Genomic DNA, 20339 nt, shown 5'->3' with positions numbered 1-20339 from the left:
TCGCCACTCAAACCAACATTAGAAGTAGAAGAATTTAGCAATGTTCAGGATCCAATTACACAAAGGTCACTGTTTGTATTAATGATTCCACGACTCAAATCAGAACATTGTCCCTCCAAAGAGGCTCCAATATGCATATATGATCTAAGTTTGAAGTTAATCCCTAAAAATGGCTGTCAAGTTACAGTGAGAACGAGGTATTTTGATGCATATAATTACATGTGACCTATGAACTTTGACCTCATGACCCCCAATGTAATCAGATCATTATATCTCGTATATGCATACACATGAGTCAAGTTTGAATTGGTCAGACAGACTACTGTTTAATCATCGAGAAAATCGTCGCACGCACCACGAACCGTCCTCTCTTCGCACTTCGATGAGAAAGTTAGTTTTGCATTAAAAAAAAAGTTTTTAAAACCAGCAATTAGTGCACCTACAAGGAGAGCAAATTATTTATTGGCATCTTTGTTCGATAGCTCAGGTTCCAAAGTTTCATCCCGTATCTTTACATTTTCTCGAAGTGAATTATTTACGCCACAGTGGGCATCGTGGTGAAATCGTGAGGCGCGATAGCGCACAGTATCTGCGCAGAGAGGATGGGTCATGGTGCGTGCGACGAAATGACAAGGCAATAACCAGATTATGTCTCATCCACTTGTGACTAAATAACCTTCCTAAGTACATCCCTGACCAAGTTTGATTTTCCAACAAATTCTTGCCGTTTAATTTTTATGTCTGACTTATAAGGGGACAGACAGATGGATAGATGACTTGAAACCATAATGCCTTCAGCAACCACCAATGGTGGGTTGATGTTTTAAAAAATACAAAAAATACAAACCTGAATGATGAGCTCTTTCAGCTTCCCTATTCAGTCATGAAATCGGTTGACTTGGCTGCTACCTTTAGCCTTTGTGACATCATCACTTTCCATGACAGCAGTGGCTGTCTGGGACTTCTGCCTGCTGAACTTACCGCCACTTTTGGGGCCCTTGTACGTCTCAGTTCCTGCAATTTGTAACAATTGATACAGGAAAAATTTAGTGAAGAGACTGGGATGGGTGGGGGACAATTTGGCTCACGCCTCAGATCTTCGCTGTTGTTCTCACCAATCTATTCTTAATTACTTAATTATAACTAATTGTGATGTATTGCTTTTAAATCCATACCAAATATAAGAGTTGCACCCCTCACACTCATAGGCATGCTTCCCAACTTGATGATGTAACAATCACTCTCTTTGTCTACTGGAAACAAGGAAAGCCCAGAGAGGCTGTATCAATAAACCCTCACTCTTACTCTGCACATCTCTTCAGTCAGACGTCTTCTTTGTCTCTCTTATAGCTACAGACACGTGGCTGCTACCAATGTCTAATAAGTATATGAATACTTCACACTAATGCATAAAACCAAAAGTCTGCTGTAAATCTTACAATAAAGCTCCAGGGGGGTGTTTCAGAAAAAATTTAAGTATGACTTAGGTCGCACTTAAATGTCGACGCGTACATTATATGCAACGCGCAATCTTATTGATCAATAAGCAGTAGTGCGCGTCCTCTTGGCTTGATCTGACCAATGCTGTCATGCCTTTTATACTGCGCGCAACTAGACCTTTAAGTGCGACTCTAAGTCATACTTAAATCTTTGTGAAACACCCCCCAGAACTACTAAATTTTGGTCAGGACCCCTGCGCTATATAGGGTTGTTGTTTTTTAATTCAAGAAGTACAAGATTTGTGCAACCTTAACAACTGGATGGTAGACATTACACATAGTAAGCATATTTACTAACCTTGTGAGGATTCTTTCTTGGGTGGTGATCTCATCTCAGATGGTACACTCTTTCCTGTTCTATCTGGTGAATCCTTTGAGATGTGATTGGTCACCGATCTCTTGCCTGGCTGGTATAGTAACCATGAATAAAGCACTGGATCAAGGCAGATAGCAGTTCCTTCAATCTTCAAAAGGAGGGCACCAAGGGAACCTAAATATAAGAATATGACATAGGCCTATATATAATTCTTAAAGGAATAATCTGGAAAAAAAATCTTGGGTGTTAAGTATACAAATACTGTTTTCACAAAAAAATACATTCCAGTCCTTATTACATCTCAAATAGCCCAGTCTTATACCCTTTTTACCTAGGATTTTCTTAGCCCCGGACTATCGCTAACCCCGTACTATCCTTAACCCCGTACTATTTTTTTTCCTTTTCACACATGCCAAATTGTTATTGCTAACCCCGGATAAGGAATGCTTGCTTTTCACACACGAAACTCGCTAACCCCGGACTAGTGGTTTTTGTTGATCATTCGTAGTACAAGTACTTCACTCGTACACTTTTTACACACGCTAAAATTTCCTTAACCCCGTACTATAGGTGGGGCTAAATTGCCATTTAGCCCACCTATAGTACAGGGTTAAGCTTAGCCCAATTTCGTTTTACAATAGCGATCTTAACCCCGTACTATCGCTCTTGCTGGGATAACCCTGCTTTTTTGCACTGCCAAATAATCCTGTACTATAGGTGAGGTTAGCCCACTTTGCAAAAATGCTGTGTAAAAAGAAAGTGGGCTAAGCTTAACCCCGTACAATAGGTGGGGCTAAATGGCAATTTAGCCCCACCTATAGTACGGGGTTAAGGAAATTTTAGCGTGTGTAAAAAGGGTAATAGGGTTAAAGCACTGTGAAATTTGACTTTTGAATAGGAAAAAGGATAACATTTTTCTTTCTTCCTGTAATAAGGAGCAGATTTCCAGTATACCTTTATGTTTGTCATTCTGAGGTATCTGAGCAGTGATGGTTAAGAGGCAAGCTTCTTCCATTCTCGGGCTAGTAACGGGGCTGGCAGTCGTCTGAGAGGATGGTACTATGCTGGTTGTCAGATGACACTTGCTGGTTTGGAGGGGACCTTGAAATACAGGTGTAGGAACTTCTCCACCTGTATAGATGTATCGAAGGTGATGAGACCCCCAAAAAAAATCCGATTAAAACAATAACAATGAAATGTCATTTGAATATCACAATACTGTACACACAGTTCATCAAATAGGTTGAAGTGTATCCACAGAAAATATCAAGAAGGATGGAACATCACATAGGAATAAGATACATTGGTTCTAGGACATCTACCTCCTGAAGACCCACTCTCTAGATAACTACCAATTAGGATAAGTATCCCTTAGGGCAATCACTCTCTAGGAATTCACCCCCGGACATCCACCCACCGCACTTGACATTCATCCACCATACATTCTTTCCCGGGACAACCACCCTCCCCCTAAATCTCAAAGTACAGCCTCGTATACTTTGAAGTGAATATCAAAATAAAAAGTAACACATCAACACAAACTAGACTTTTTTGTTCTTTGTGCAAGGCATGACTTCATTATATTCATTTGATGCAATTGTATGGTAACAATTTCCTTTTCACTTTTGAGCATTGCTGTATGGTCACCAATGCATACTGACCAACAGGAATATTGCCCTCACCTGGATGTTTAATGGCCACCTTTCCTTGACCGACGCTTCCAGAGACAGCCTTGACACAGTCATTGACCACATATCTATACTCCACACTGGACAGACAAGCTACCATCTGAACTTGACCATCTGATACTGCACTTTCTGCAGAGGAATGCAAAAAATGAAAATAATGAATATTTAATAGATATGTTTGCATGCACACCAAGTACATTTTTAAAATATAGAACAAATTTTCACTTGGTCCTGAGATTCTAGGGTTAATAACAAAAGTGGAAAATTAGCATATCTAAAAGAGTATTCTTCTTCTTCTTCATACTATAAAAATTTGAAGATTTTTAAGCTGAATAAAGCACTTGATACAAGACTTTCTTTGACACCATTCTTCACAGCTTGCTTGGAAGTTGAACTGATAATGAGCACCTCTCTTGCTTTGAGTGAACCCTGGACCTCAAACTTTGTTTTCTCCTTTTGTTTGTTGCTCTCACTGAATAACTCAAGCACTTAATCAAGTACTTGTTAGGGCCATTGTTGATCAAATCTGACCAGTTATTGGTCACCTTAAAGCTTAGGATGAGCTTATCCAATCTAAATGAAAATCTCAAAATTCATTTTGGGTGACCTATTGTTGGTTTGGGCATGGCAGATCACATTTAATAACAATGCCTTCATTCCAACCTGTATTTGTAAACACATCCTCCATCAGGCTAGTCTCGTGTAACCAGTGGTTTCTTGGAGTTTCCCCCATCCAGCTGTGCTGGATATATACGAGGAGGAGAAGTTGACCCTTGGTGAAGTCTAATCTAACTGACGGTACTTCTAGCATCATCTCTGATTTGATTATGTTTGGGTCAGTCCTGAAAGGCAATTGGGTAATATTTGAGGATCTAGTTCAGAAGAGAAGACTAAAGAATAACTAGAATGGCAATGATTAAATATGATCTTATATTGTGAGACTTCCACGAAAATATCAATGTGGAATCAGTCATAGATATATGCATACTGTACTAATATTTTTTTCTTCAATTTTGGCTTCACTGTTTTTCTAATGTTTGAGAAATTTACCAACTTTCTCCTGCACTCAAACCAGGTAAGGTGCATTGTCACCCATCAGGGTTAATTCCTACAGTGTACTTACTGCTGAAAGCTGCAGCTCGAGCTAAAGCCAGGGTAAGAATAACAGTCTGCTGCTTAAAAAAAAATAGATGTCACTGTATAAATGGCTAATGTTATCATTATAATTATTCAGCTGTATCTTTCATGAACATCAGTTATCAGAGACTAACCAGTACATCGGAAGGCACAATGATTTAGACAGTCCAGCAAAGCTGCATGGTTGGAGTAGCTGAATGTTTTGGGGTGAAAGGTCACCGGTACAGGGGTCACAGGTCAAACCAGCTTGCAATCCAAATACCTGAAGAGAGAATAACATATAAGAAGGTATAACAAAATAAACAGAACATGTAAAGTGTGGATATAGGGTACCCTTCCAGGCCAAAGCACAATAATATCAAACTGATAAATTGTAAATTCATTTACAAGAATTTGAAGTGGTCTACTCTTATCAATTTCTGCAATAGTGAATAAAGTAAATCTGGATAGTAAAACAAGGCAATAGCCAGATTTAGTCTTGCCCACACATGACTACATAACATGAAGATTTCCCCAAGTACATCCATACCAAGTTTTATTTCACCAAAAGTCTTGCCGGTCAACTTAAAATCTCTGACTTCAATTGATCTTTGGCCTCATCATAGTGTATCTAGGGCATCTACTACCGAAGTTTGGTCGCCATTTGATCAGCAGTTGCCAAGTCATTCATCATAACACATTTGAGATAGACAACAGACGGACGCCATGTGGATCCCCTAGTCTCACTTTCACCTCCGGGGTGAGACAAAAAAAGATGATCACTGGGTTCCAGGTATGAATTAATCATATAGGGAGTCTACATCTTACAAGCTTTGCTTTTCAGAAGGCCCATCCACATTTTTCCATTCATTGGTACGTTTCATCCTTGCAGGTTTTATGCAGTTGATGCATCTTTTCATTTTAAAAATGATAATGAAATGTACTTTGAGAATTTGTGGAATATGAATATATCAATATATGTCAATGTGCCCAGTGGCTGAAATAGTTAGGATCAACCACAAAGCCAAAAACCAAACAACTTGCTTTCCAGCCAAATGAAATGAGAGTATTGTGCACTTGCACTTGATTCTTTTCTTTGCCTTCAAATGCAACTCTTTGTTTCAATGGGCCCCAAGAACACTTTTCATCATACTGTCATATTGTGTTTCAGTGACACTTTTCCCAATTCAAGTACTTCTAAGCCAATCAAAACCAACAACTCCACTCTAACTATCAATGAATGACAATTGGTCAGTGATAAGAACCTCTTAATTTGTGAAACAGATTCCTGAGGGCAGATCATACCTTGATAGTTTTCTGGCCATAGCAGAGGTGCATAAGAGCCGAGCTGGGATGAGAGACCTTGCTGGCTGCAGCTATCAGTTGCCTTGCATACATTGGTACTGTCACTTGGTAGTCCACTCTCTCACACTGTACCTTCACAGCAGGGATTGCAGTACCTGGGACTACAGGCAAGAATGCACCTTCCTAATACAATACAATACAATAAAAGAATTTTTGAAAGATATAATTTTAGAGGTGGACATCTATGGAAATCTTGCCAGAGTCTAGCAGCATTGTTGACTTAGAACACAAATAAGATGAATAATTTTTCAGGAGAATAAAAAAACCCACAAAACTTTGTTGACACCAAATGACCTCTGACCTTGGTTTAAAAACTTGTTATTCATTTCATATTATTCATGATATCCAATAACCTTCAGAGTGCCAAGGGGATTCCAAATCCTGGACCTTGTGGTTCAAAGTCGGGAGACTTAGCCACTGGGTCACACCACCTCTACACATACTGCAACTATTTTCATTTATCTTTAAGGTGGGTTTTGAACCATGGATCTTGCGCTTCAAAGTCATGTGAATTATCCACTGGGCTACATCACCTCTACATAACTACTTTTATTTGTCTTTAAACTTGAATGGATCAGACTATAGCGGAATGTAAACCTACCTCCTTGGAACCACTGGGGTCATAATCTCCATGTTCAGCAGCTCTGATAATCAGATGAAGACCAAGGATAGCAAAGTGAGAATGCCTCTGTGGAATACAATCTTCTAATCCTGCCACCTGTCCTGGAGTAGGCACGGGGCGCTTCTCATCAACCACCTCTGAAATATCAACGTTCATTTTCATGTCAATCAAACTACACTAATCTTTTTAGACATTTGATATTTTTTTGACATTCAGATACAGCCAACAAAATGTATGATACTTCTTGTAGAGATCTCACTTTTGTTTGTAGCAAATCAGAAAATATTCCCCACATTCTACAACAATCTGCCTCTCCCTTCCCCCTAAATTTCATTTTTGGCAAATGTTTGAAGTAAGACAAACAAGCATCACTGAAAATTACCTGGTTGGGGTGTACTGTATGGTTGGTAGTCATGGTTACCAGCATAGAATGTGAACTGCTGAAGACGATGAACAAAGGAGCTGCAGACATCGATGGAGGTCGGGGCAAAGACGAACCGTTTCCAGGAGGTCTCTTTCGTGGTAAAGATTGGGTCCGTCTCGCTCTGGTGTGATGATCGGCTAGAGCTATCATTACCTGGGCACAATTTCATCAAGAGTTCTAATCAGTGATTTTCACTGGATAATTTGTTCTTAAAAAAAAACATATTCAGGGATTTATTGTAGTTTACAACAATTATATACTCAGTGAATATTAATTTAAGTTTCATTAAATGATCTATAGGTGTAAGGCAATGCATGCATGCAAAGTACAACAGTTTCAACCATCCACACTCCTTATTTTGTGCTTTAAGCTGAAAACGTGGGCTTGGTCAAAAGTCCTGAGGGGAGGGGGGGGTTAGCTTCCATCCCAGTTTTTTTTCTTCAATTTTCGGAAATGTTACATCAAGGGTTCAAATTGGCAACTGCATTGAACTATGTTTCAGCATTAGGTAATTACCATCAGATCCTCTCAGTTTCTCATACGTGTAGAGGTAGTCCATCCAGAAGGCTCCATATTTCTTCATCGATATCTTCTCGGTGTAGACCGACTGGTGATGCTCCGCGTCCAGGATGTAAATGGTCTTCTGGCGATTGTTTTCCGGGCTGTCGCCATCAAACAGTGTCAGGGACAGGTAGTTGTTGGATTTGTTGCTGTAGTTGTCGTCGCCAAGTTCAACGTAATGACTCTGACCCTATGCGAAGTAGGCAAGAAGAGGTTTTATAATAAAGCATTTGACTGGCCATACATTAGCATATTAGTTTTTACTAAATCTTGTCCTTGATACAGTGTGCCACTTTCAAAATTGTGCTTCAATTGGTAAGGTCCTAACTAACTTTTTTCATTTACAGTTGATTATGTAAAACAACTCTTGTCAACCAATTTATCTGATAATTGGTATGTTTGAGTGATTCTAACTTATAAATATGAATTAAATGTAAGATAAAAGAGACGAGTACTAGTAACCTGTGCCAGACTGTTTTATCAGGCATTCCTACAAACTTGACAGCATTAAGTTTCATGCAAATAACACAGATGTGTCTATCTATCTGTGCACAGAATGTATAACTGCGCGCATCATGTTTGTTAACTGTATTTAAGCCAGACTTAAGTCTAATTCGCGGCTGACTTATAGTTAAGCAAAACACTTCATCCACAAATGCGATTGAATATCAAAGTATTTTTCTTAAGCAAAATACTGAGTAAAATATTTAAAACCATTGCATTCAAATGTCTGTGCTATGTCTTTTTGTAGGAATCCTGCTATAAATGGCACTGTGCATCTTTTCATTGCTGCTTTCCATCATTCCCCATTTGTCTCTATGCTGAAGTAAAAGAATCAAAAGGAAATGATGCTTGCGGGGTGGGATTCCCATGCAAAAGACGTGGCTCTGACTCTTGATAAGGTACCCTACCTGAAGTTCTTGTGCATGATCCTGGATACCACAAGGACATGACCCAACACCAGACAGACTCATATGGCTGATACCAAGCTGAGCTGCAAAGAAACCCTCTCCTTTTAGTAGAATATCAATGGCCGTACCTCCCATCTCAAAGAGTAATGTCTGCTGAAAGCTTAGCTTCGGTCTGGTGTAAAGATTACGTTCACTGACCGCATCAGTCACCTAGGGAAAAAATTTAAAAGACAAATTTTTTACCATTACTTCTGGTGGGTGTTTCATAAAGCTGTTCGTAAAGATATGCACAACTGTACATATGACTAGAACATGATCTTAGGTGCTAAGTCAGCTACATAGGGATATATTATATAGTACAAGAAAGGGTCACCAGTCGAGTGTTAAAGGGGAATCCAACCCAAATAAAAACTTGTTTTTATAAGGAAAAGAAAAATCATACAAGTTGATAGGTGAAAGTTTGAACAATATTGGACAAACAAAAAGAAAGATATGAATTTTTAAAAGTTGTAAATATTTGTAATCACTATACCCATAGAGATTTCAAATTGGCCGCATATGGGATGTCATAGTGATGTAAGGCAAGGACTACTCTTCCATGTACTCCAATACATATTATGGCTAAAATGTCATTTTCCCAAAAGTTTTATTTCAAATTATATTTTTCTTTCATGAGGACATAAAACAATATACTACATGGGTTATATTTAGATTACTGCCCCAGGGGAATGGGTACTTAGGAGAAAACCACAAATCCCTGATAATAAAGTACATGGCCTATGGGAAAGTTGTCCTTGCCCCTTGTCATAATTTACTTACCCAGTTGCCAATTTGAAATCTACATAGTATTAGTGATCTCAATTTTAAAGCAGCTATAACTTTCTTATTGCTTGTCCAATTTCTTTCAAACTTTCACCATTCTGTTTAATTTATTTTTCTCCTTCCCAAAACAACATTTTATGGCCAAGGCTGGATTTCCCTTTAAGTATTGCGTAACTTTACAAACAGCTTTATGAAACACCCACCCGGATTTCAAGCAGGATTGGCAATTTCCAGGGAGATACCTTTACTATACACCTAGGCGGGGTATACTTGGTAAATACTGGGCAATTCCTAATTGTGTACACATGAAGTTGTAGGTTAACCTTAAACCTAGATTGTGATAAATACCTTCCATTGGTCTCTCATCCGATTTTGATGAAATCTTCAGCATTGGGTGTTTTTTTTCCCCCTTTTCATCCAAATCCACTTTATGTTGGGTTGGATTCACCCTTTAACAATGTAACAAATATTTACCAGTGTATTTGGGAAAACAAGCAGAAAAGTTCATAATAGAATTCCTCTTGACATCATTATTATAAAGAAGGTAAATAGAAACTTAGATTGTAGGTCTCTTTGAAAATTTTGTCAGGTATACTTTAATTTTACAAAAAAACAAAATGCTTTTACATATATATGTGTACCTTGCAATGGTCATATACTGAACAGGCAATTTTTCAAAAACTTTGTGCATTATTGCTTTACAGATAAACATTCACAAATTCCTGATCACTTGCCTTGAATTCAACAGAAGCTTTATCACAGAAGAAACCAATAGAAAGAATAGTGTCCTGACGCTTCTGGAGTTTCCCACCACCATAACGATTAACTTCCCCTTCTTCTTGGTCTTCATCTTCGTCATATGTCAGGGCCTCGGGGACAAATGACCACGCCCATGACATCCAGGAGGAGGATGGATCCAGGTCTACTGGAGCTTCATCTGGATCTAGAACCATTGAGACAAAAACATGCATCGTGTGAACCAAGACAATGAGGGGTTCAGGTCTACGGGAGCTTCATCTAGATCTAACACCATTGAGACAAAAACATGCATCTTGTTAACCAAAACAATGAGGGGTTTAGGCCTACAGGAGCTTCATCTGGATCTAAAACCACTGAAATAAAAACATGCTTCCTAGTGAACCAAAACAATGAGGGTTCCAGATCAATGGGAGCTTCATCAGGATTAGAAAAATATATGATTCGTTTCCAAAGTGTCTCACTTCTTTGAAAGATCTGCTTATTTAGAGCACAAACTGATGAACAAAAGTAGTAATTTGCCCCATTACATTGAAGACATAATCTAGTGATAATCCATAAGGACATTAAATGAAAATGAAATGAGTCTACTTCTATTCATGAGAATTCTATATGTCACAGTATGTCTTCGCAATTACTAATTTTACATTAGGTTTAGTCAAAGGCAAACTAAAGCGATGCGTTTTTGGCATTATCACAAAATTATTCATGCTAAAATCTGATAAAGATGAAAATACATTTGACATCCATGAATAATCTCATAAACCCACTGGCCTGAACAAAAATAAGAATAAGATTCTGTTTATTGTTCCCTATCAAAATAAAAATCGATATCATACCAAATGTATAGAAGTCAATAAGATAAGTGGTAGGATCTGTACATAAAGCAGAACTGCCAATCCAAATTTCTTTTCAAGTTTTTCTAACAGAGTTTGGATGTTAATGAGAAAGAAAATTTAAAAGTAAATAAATATGAGATTATTGTTTACCTGTTAATGAAGAAACTGTTTGCTTTGTGTCCTCTCCCTTGACACCTTGATCCTCTTCCACCTCTCCTTCCTGAAGATCAATGGAACCATAATACAGTGCCAGCACCAACTGGAGAACCCTGAGGAACATCGGAAGCTGCGTGTCTGATAACGACATCTTCAACTCTTCACAGTGAGTACTAACCTTGACAGCACTGACTCGCTTTGCATTCAGACTGTTGTAGGTCATATGCATTCGAGCCGATACTGCACACCTGAAGGTGACTGGCTCTTGGTAAACTTCAATCTTCCCGCTGGCACTGCGCTTGTCCAGACAGACAGTGATGTCTGTGAAGTTACAGACGCGTCTCAGCACAAGCTCTGGCAGAGAGAGTTCAAGGTATGCCTTCTGCCAGTCACTGTCAGTAGCAAAAGTAGCAAAAGACTGCACATTGACTGACAGGACGATGTCATCCTCTACATACTTCAGAACCAAATTTTTGATGGAGACTTGGACATTGTGAAGCACCCTGTTCATGAGGGAAGTCACGTACCCTGGTGAGAGACTAGCATCTTGAATGTCAGCTTTAGGCTTCACCTTGGAGCTACTTTCTGTTCTAGATTTGCTAGTACCGGTGCTAGACTTCGAGCTGACACTTTCGTTACCATCTGTTTCTGCATCACACAGTTTGACCGTGCATTCGATAGTGTTGATGCTGATCTCTACTGGCTCGTAGCCAATCCGTGTCCAAGGAACATGAATGCGAAGCTCATGAATGAAACCACTCACAAACGACAGAGGAAGGTTAAGGTCACGTTCCAAAGCATCCAAGCGTAGTTCTAAATTGTTCAGGACCAGGTCCCCACCCCACAGAGAGAGCCTCAAATCCTCCGGTTTCAGGTTTTTGATGTATTTGTCTACATATCCCAATAGGAATGGTGATATGTAAGATTCCAGCATCGTGATCGGCTATTTCAGTATAGTTCTAAAAGAAAAAAGGATAATGATGACATATTATCATTTAAAGTTATCGTACAAATATTATATAATATGACTCATGAATTCAGACTCAATTCAGCTTTTTACATATATAATAATATCTTATATATTATATTACAAAAGGTGTAAAGAAAAAAAAACAATGATGACAAAGTCAGCACAAGTTTCGGCTATCAAAGAAACCATGGAAAAACTAACAAAAGAATAACAATGACAAGAATCATAATTGCTTGTACATGAATGCAAGAAATACCGTTCATTAAATCTAACAAGCTAGCAGAGGAGATAAAATTCAATCCAAAGTCATTTTGGAAGTATGTGAAAAGTAATATCAAGTCACACTCTGGGATAACAGGGCCCCGCCTTATAAAGAGTTGAAATTGACCCGATCAACCACAACTACGGAAAGCCATCAACATCAAAAATGCATGTTTGTTCAAAATATTTTCTATGAATGTATATTCATACTTCATTGTTTTCTGGAAAATTCAGAGTACTCCTCTTTTGTTTCAATTGGGCACTGTGCAAAATTTCATGTAGAAAATACATGTATAATGACATTAATGGATTTCCATATAGTTGAGGTTGACTCGATCAATCGTAATTCTTTGAAAGATGGAGCCCAGACCTGCATGCAGCAGAGAGATCATGGATCAAGAATAAGCAAGAAAAAGCGGAGACCCTCAATTCTTATTTTGGGTGCATGTTCGTTGAGATCTTGGAAAATGTTCCACACATACTCACGAAGCTGTCACTCTATCATTGTTAAACTTCTAGCCTGATGACAGTCTTCTCTATTGAAAATATCGAGAAGAAATTATTAACGAGATAAAACAAATGGAGCGCCACTGGTAGTCTCGCCTGCATTACGCGATTCCATATAGCAGCAGTGCTGACTTTGATAAAATAATCGTTTACAAAAAAACCTACACATAATAGAATACTACATTCATTGACCCTAAATTATATTTATTGATCAAGTGACATATGATTTGTGCAAGATAAGCAAGATGAGCCTTATGTCCACATTTCTTCGGAATTTCAATTCAGAACTTTTGTCATTCCGAATATCAAGAGAACTGAGAATTAGGTCTGGAAAAAGGGGTCATCAAAGCGGCACATCCTCGTACCACCAATAAATGTGAGTTACCCACAAGACCCCCCCTCCTCCGGGCTACCAGTACCTTAGCATTCATGCGAGGGTATGCGCACATGATATGGGTACAATTCCTGGATATATGGAGAGTAAACATGTACCGGTCCGGTAGTGAATGATTTTTACTCTCTAGGAGACCCATTGTCTACATTGTAGGTCTATCGACTTGTTCACTGCAACAACCCTTCCTGTGGGGAATGTAGATCTATGCAGTGTACAACACGCATTAAACAAAATCATTAAAATATCACTTTTTTAACCAAACATACCCATTTCCATTCAATTGATATTTATTTTTTTTCACCAAAGCGCTCAAAACTTGAATTTTGGGCATATTTTATGTAGGCCCTCTATTAAGGGAAAGTAAAATTGCAAGAAAATTGTCATTTTACAATCTTTATTTTCAATTTAGAACAAATAATTAAAGAATTCAATTTACTTAAGAGCTAATTAATATGAATAGTTGTAATAGAAACTGACAGTGTCAAAAAATCATGCATTTGTCCCCAAGAAAAAGAGAAAATAAGCCAAACATTGGCAACCTTATTTCACCTAACAGGGACAGGGAATAGTAAAGGAGAACAAGGTTATATCTAGTTCATTGAATGAGCTGGTCTATATTCAACCTTCCTTCCCAAATCTCTTAGAAAGATGTCAGACATGTCAGGCTCGAGTCATGTCAAAAAAATTTTGTTCCGTAAACTGCCAGTGTTGTGCCGGTCGGAATCCGGTATCCCTATATTAAATAAATGAATTCACGAACGGGGAAGTACAAAGAAGTCACAGATTATACAATATTGATTTCATTCTTAAACATTTAAATTAAAAAATGAGAAAAATATTATGAGAAGACAGGGAAAAAAACTTGCCGATGTTTACGTGACCATCTTATTCTTTTTGTTGTAGCTAAGCTACAGGATGCATATAGAATGTGCTGCCCTCTATATGCATCTAATAGCTTAGCTTAGCTCCTAGTAACAAAGAGAACAGGATGGCCACTTTAACAAGCATCAGCAAGTTTTTTTGCGTCTTCTCATCATCATATATTTCTCGGTGGTCACCTGAAATGTAACCTGGGTTATGATTGGTAAGACTGAATAAAACATAGATAGATCGACTCGATAATTATTTTAAGATATTCAGAAGGCGCGTAACGTTGGCGAAGAACAATAGGAAACAAGATGGCGGCGTAAACATCGGGAAAGTCTCTTCTGTCTATTCACAATATTTTTCTCATTTTTTTAATGAATTCTTGTTAAAAAATAACAACGGGAGCGTAGAAATGTCGGGAATGAAGTTTTATCCCATGTACATGATTTAGGGCTAGATCTTTCAGAAGGAAAGTAGAAATCTCGGGGGTGAAAGTTTCAGGTTTTGGCGTCCTTCGTGTCGGTGAATGAGAAGGAAGACTTGGGGGGTGTTTCACAAAGATTTAAGTATGACTTAGGTCGCACTTAAATGTCGAGGCGTACATCATAATGCAACGCCCAATCTTATTGATCAATACGCAGTAGTGCGCGTCCTCTTGGCATGATCTGACCAATGCTGTCATGCCTTTTATACTGCGCACAACTAGACATTTAAGTGCGACTCTAAGTCATACTTAAATCTTTGTGAAACACCCCCCTGGCTTCATTAAGAGAGCCTACGAGTCCTGGCTAGGTCCACTCATTCAATGAACAAGGTTATGATATAACCTTGTTCTCAGTTATATCTCCATGTGTGGCAAAATAAGGGTGGCAATGTTTGGCTTATTTTCTCTTTTTCTTTGGGGAAAATGCTTGATTTTTTACTCTGACAGTTTCTACACCTAATATTCATATTAAAACTTGGCTCTTATTTAAATTTGATTCATTAAATCATTTCTTTCTTAATTTAAAATAGAGATCAAAAAATGAAAATTTTCTTGCCATATTACTTTCCTCCAATAGAAGGTGTACACAAAAATATGCCCAAAATATGAAAATACTTACCTGATTTTCTTATTTACGAGATAACTCATACATCTACTTGATTTGCTAGTTCAGCCCTCTGGACTGCCATACCCGAAAAGAACTCCCAAGAATTTAAAAAGCGCGAGCGCGCCCTCTCCCGTTCAGGCTTACTACCCATGATCACCGCGCAACTAGCGTCCATCTTCCTCACCTTTCGCAAGCCCATACGTTGAAACATGTTGCTGCGCAAGGCGGAGGGTCGGTGGGAGGGTATCAAGTAGATGTATGAGTTATCTCGTAAATAAGAAAATCAGGTAAGTATTTTCATAATTTACTTCAATAACTCCATACATCTACTTGATTTGCTAGACCAGCACGGACTCAAACCGTAGGGAGGCATGTTTTCAATTGTAAGCCTAAGAAAATTTGAAAAAACAAAAACAACGAAATTTAGGGAGAGGGGGAAAAAGCCGCAGCTGCTTTAAGCGCCGAAGCAGCAAATCTCGCCTCGCTGGACGGAATGTCCTTCAAGTAGAAAGAAGTGAAGGAGTTAGTTGAGCGCCAAAAGGCGGCCCTCAAAAATGTCCTCGAGAGGAAAGCCCTGTATACTCAGGAATACTAAGTATCATGGGCCCTCGGCCTAGTGTCAGGAGAACAACATCACCTGCTGACTAGAGCGTAAGAATCAGAATTTGTTGAAAGTTTCAACAAGAATCGTGATCGGAAAACTGAAGCTTTTAAGGCTCAGTAAGTGATCAATCGACCAATCTGAGAAGGCGAGATATCTCAGAACCCCTACCGAAATTTAAGCGTGCCGCTTGCTAGTAACTAGCATGCGACTAGCAGGGCACTCGCTTAATAAGCGAGTGCATGCTAGCGAACAGTCCCTGCTCGCTAAAAGATCGCTTAACTATTACTCTGCACGCATATCACACGCTTATTAAGCTAACCGCATGCTAGTTACTAGCATGCCGCAAGCTTGCGCAAGCTAGTCGCACGCTTCCCGCAAGCTTGGAAATTTCTGTAGGGGAAGCCTCCGCGTGGGAGAAAGCGCCCAGAATTCGATATCTGTCTCAAATGCGTGAGGGCAGAAAATCTGCAGAATTCTGATAGAGAGCTGTGGTAAAAAGTTACTAGCGGTCCGAAGGGGACCAGGAACGACGGAGAGTAGGGATTTAGGAAGAAAACCACTCGTAAGGCAGACAAGGGTCGAGAAAGCGACTGAGTGCCATCCTGTTAATAAGGAATGCCGCGGACATGTTGCCTATGTAGAATAGAGCAGTCTGGTCAAAACAGCTCAACCGGGCGTGTCAGGGAAACAGCGCGGTACACATCACGACAAAAGTGTGTTAGACCGAGTGATCGAGAGAGAACTCAGGATCCCCTTTCTCCCATACTGATTGAAGCACCCATCTGAGGGTGCAGTGCCCGCGGTGGAAGAGGTGGCTTGGCTCAAGCCACCATCGCCGAGAGAGCCCGTGAGGCTAGGCTGCGATGGCTGTCCGCTGGGCGGGGGAATCCCTAGCAGCCGCAAGCGTACGCCAGAGGGAGCTGGCGAAAAAAAATCTGTCACGATATTACGTGTAAACGACCATCAAGAGATGCTCTAAACGAACAGACATCGCCAGATATGATACCTCAACCGTTACATTCCCAACGGAATCGAATGAGGTAGCAACGGCCCTGTCCTATCAAGTTAGGGACGGAAACTGGCTAAGAGTGTCGAAGTCCTCGCTTGAAGAAACAAGCGAAGGAGACTTGAGGAAGTAATCACAAAATTTCCATCAGTCTGCGGTGAGAACCAGTTGTTTATGAAAACAGTCACAAGGCCTGTTTCTCAGGTGATCGTAAGAGCAAGCACCGCCGGCGCCGGTTGCGGCAGCGTGGAACAGTCCGATATCGGTAAGATAAGGAGCTCCAAAAAGCTGCGGGGGGCGGCAAAAAATGACGCCCTAAGCAGCGGGGGATGAGAATCTAAATTTCTAAAAGAAGAACTCCAGTGAAGTAAATCACTTACATGGAGAGACTCATCCACAGTCGGCCCGAGAGAAGGCGGGTCGTAGTGATCGTGGTTAGGAAGGCATAAGCATACATCCATCCACGGTTACATCATCCTCGGTCGTGCGGTGACCCTGGCCACATGCATTGCATGGAAGGAGGATGAAAGCAGCATGCGGGGCGACTCGAGTGTGCCGTGAAAAAATTTCTAAGAAAGAAGCCGATTCGACAAACGGGCACGGTAAAGACATCCACCGTAGACCACTCCGCACAAGGAGGGAACGGCGGAGACGCCCGCAAGATTGACCCACATAGAGGGCAGTCTATAAGATAGACAGTTAGAGCTCGACCGATGGTCTGGCGGTGTACAGTTTGGTGTGAACTCGCCGACCCGGTACGGTGGGTGTGCCCAGAAAGTAGGCATAGAATGCCGACAGAGAATCCTGGGGCTTTAAACAAGTTTGAACGCACGTACATAGCCAACAATCTCATGAGATGTACGGCGGTTACTTTCCTCCGAGATGATGTTTACCCAACCGGGAAAGACTCGGGGAACAGCTGTGAATGCCAACAGGAGGGATATCTAGCATATGAAAAGCTGATTCCTTCCACATATTCGGTGCGGGTGCTGCCGGCGGTGTCCGGGGGGACGACCGGTGATGGCAGCTCGGGCAGGGTTCGTACGAGCCGCCCGAATACGAGACAAATAGGTTAACATAACCATAATGCACCGGGTGGTGAAGGCATAGCGATTATTAAGCACAGGAGAACTTTTAATCGCCGTGACATTCAGATCCGATATACATACTCATAAGCTCGGAGAGCTATGAGATAGTGAGACATACCGCTGGGCGGTGATGGTGCTCATATCAGAGTCGCCCTCTCTTCAGCGGCGATCGCTGGAGAACGGGTATCTGTACTAGCCCTGACTCTGGCGTTGCAAGGGTAGGAGCTAAGTAAGACAGGGCACCCTTACTTTCAAATAGAAAGTGAGGTTCAGGCCAGAAAAGCGACGGTCTCGTCGCCTGGGCGGACGGTCCGCGGACGTGATAGGTTGCCCTCTCAAAGCAGTCAAACATTCTCACGAGAGAAGTGCGGCATGCGGTATGTAAGAGATTCATACCTCCAATCTACGGGCCCGCTTAGGGGGAAGAATGGAGAGAGTTACCGCTGAAGGAGTCGTCGCCGTATGTGAGCTTGACGTAGAGGGCGAATTCGGGAGTACCTGCATAATAATCGCCCCCCCCCTGCCTCTGCCTTCTCGCTAGCCTCGAGAGGCTTGAAAATTTCGAGACGGCGGCGCCGGAGCCTGGCGCTTCCGGGCAGCAGCAGAGCGGGGGTGGATTTACACCCTCGGAGCTGGCGGCTTCCTCGTCATAGGAGCCGCCTCGTCTAGAGCGACCCCGTCACTCTCCGAGACCCCCAATTCGGCCGATTGAGCTCGGGGCGCCTGAAGAGGCGGGGCGAGAAAATATGGACTCCCTTGCTTCATCAATACCCCCGCTCGGAGGGTAGATGTGAGGTAGATACTTGTCAAGCAGCGCCTGAGCGCTTACTGAAAAGTCGACCGCGGGATAGGGGTTGTCCTCGCACTGTCCGCCTTCGAGAGACTCCTCGTAAAGGGAGTCTCGCTCTATGGACTGAACCGGGGGGTTGTCCAGTAAGCGCCGGGGTGGCCCCGCGTGTCGGCTGGGACACGTGCTCTGAGATCGACGAAAATGCTGGAAAGCACACGCGATCTTGGGGCACCCGGTTAGTCGGTGCACTGGCTGGCGATTTAACAGAATCGCTCGAGGATTTCCCGGGTGTCTGGTGGTTATTGCCCACTTGTCTCGCTTGATGCTCAGGGGCATCAGCGGGGTGAGTAGACGTCGAGGGTGGGGTGAACCCGCACTACTCGAAAGCAGAATGTAGCAGCATGAATAGCTGTGACATCTGACCACCGACACAAGGGTCTGAAGGAGGGACGCCCATGGCAACAGGGCTGGCCGACCTCACCTTCGACCTCTTCTTCTTCGCGGCCTCCGCCGGCGTGGCCGGGGCAGAAGAAGGCACAAGAGGCACGGGTGATTTCTTACGATTTGCCGCCCCTGGCAGGGCGGCCGTCAACAACGAAACTTCACCCGAATCTGACGGGGTCAGATTGTGGTCACAGTCTGATGTGTGACGCCTCTCGCGGTAGCAGAATGTAGCAGCATGAATAGCTGTAACATCTGACCACCGACACAAGGGTCTGAAGGAGGAACGCCCATGGCAGCAGGGCTGGCCAACCTCTCCTTCGACCTCTTCTTCTTCTTCTCTTTCTGCGGGCTCCGCCGGCGTGGCCGGGGCAGAAGAAGGCATGAGAGGCACGGGTGATTTCTTACGATTTGCCGCCCCTGGCAGGGCGGCCGCCGACAACGAAACTTCACCCGAATCTGACGGGGTCAGATTGTGGTCACAGCCTGATGTGTGACGCCTCTCGCGGTAGCAGAATATAGCAGCATAACATGTATGACTGTAACATCTGGCCACCGATAAGAGGGTCTGAAGGAGGAACGCCCATGGCAACAGGGCTGGCCGACCTCTCCTTCGACCTCTTCTTCTTCTTCTTATTTTGCGGGCTCCGCCGGCGTGGCCGGAGCAGAAGAAGGCACAAGAGGCACGGGTGATCTCTTACGATTTGCCGCCCCTGGCAGGGCGGCCGCCAAGAACGAAACTTCACCCGAATCTGACGGGGTCAGATTGTGGTCACGATCAGATTGTGGTTACAGTCTGTGTGACGCCTCTCGCGGTCAGGGGCTGGGCGATCTCTCCCGATGCTGTCAACGGAGGACAACTTATACGGCAGAGATCCTGACCTGTGCCGGGGGGAGAGAACCGCACTCTCCCTCCGGACTTCTGGTGACCTGGTAGCCGGTGGGTCGCATAGCCCTATGGGTGCTGCGGCGGCAGGACCTAGTTTAGGCTTGGAAGCCTTGGCTACCACTTTTTCCTTTGTCCGAGACCGTGGCACCACAGTCTCGGCCTTCCTTCTCTTAGCATCCGACCGCAAATTCGGAATGCTGATCGACGCACCTTCATACTCACCGCCGCCGGGCGCTCACCGCGGCGTCCCTCCTACTCGCCTGGAGGCGGCCGACTTCTGTAACTTGCAATCGGGACGGTCCCCGTGGAGGGCACCAGGTCCTCTGGGGCTGTGTTAGTCCCATTCAAAGGTACCT

General features: G+C 42.3%; 1 protein-coding gene across 1 annotated transcript in view; it reads right to left on the bottom strand.

Annotated features, from left to right (window-relative positions):
• Positions 1 to 20339, bottom strand: part of LOC121417186 (vacuolar protein sorting-associated protein 13B-like) — a 73379-nt gene that overhangs the window by 42275 nt on the left and 10765 nt on the right. Inside the window, 13 exon segments of the mRNA XM_041610792.1 lie at positions 848 to 1014; positions 1798 to 1989; positions 2770 to 2946; positions 3498 to 3632; positions 4167 to 4345; positions 4775 to 4902; positions 5925 to 6107; positions 6586 to 6743; positions 6989 to 7183; positions 7547 to 7781; positions 8503 to 8712; positions 10059 to 10267; positions 11070 to 12034. Of these exon segments, the coding sequence (XP_041466726.1) occupies positions 848 to 1014; positions 1798 to 1989; positions 2770 to 2946; positions 3498 to 3632; positions 4167 to 4345; positions 4775 to 4902; positions 5925 to 6107; positions 6586 to 6743; positions 6989 to 7183; positions 7547 to 7781; positions 8503 to 8712; positions 10059 to 10267; positions 11070 to 12009 (3108 nt within the window). The 5' untranslated portion in view covers positions 12010 to 12034.

Source organism: Lytechinus variegatus, chromosome 1, assembly GCF_018143015.1.
Source record: "Lytechinus variegatus isolate NC3 chromosome 1, Lvar_3.0, whole genome shotgun sequence".
Taxonomy (NCBI): Eukaryota; Metazoa; Echinodermata; class Echinoidea; order Temnopleuroida; family Toxopneustidae; genus Lytechinus; species Lytechinus variegatus.
The sequence above is the reverse complement of the archived record's forward strand: the minus strand, read 5'-3'. Positions and strand labels throughout refer to the sequence as shown.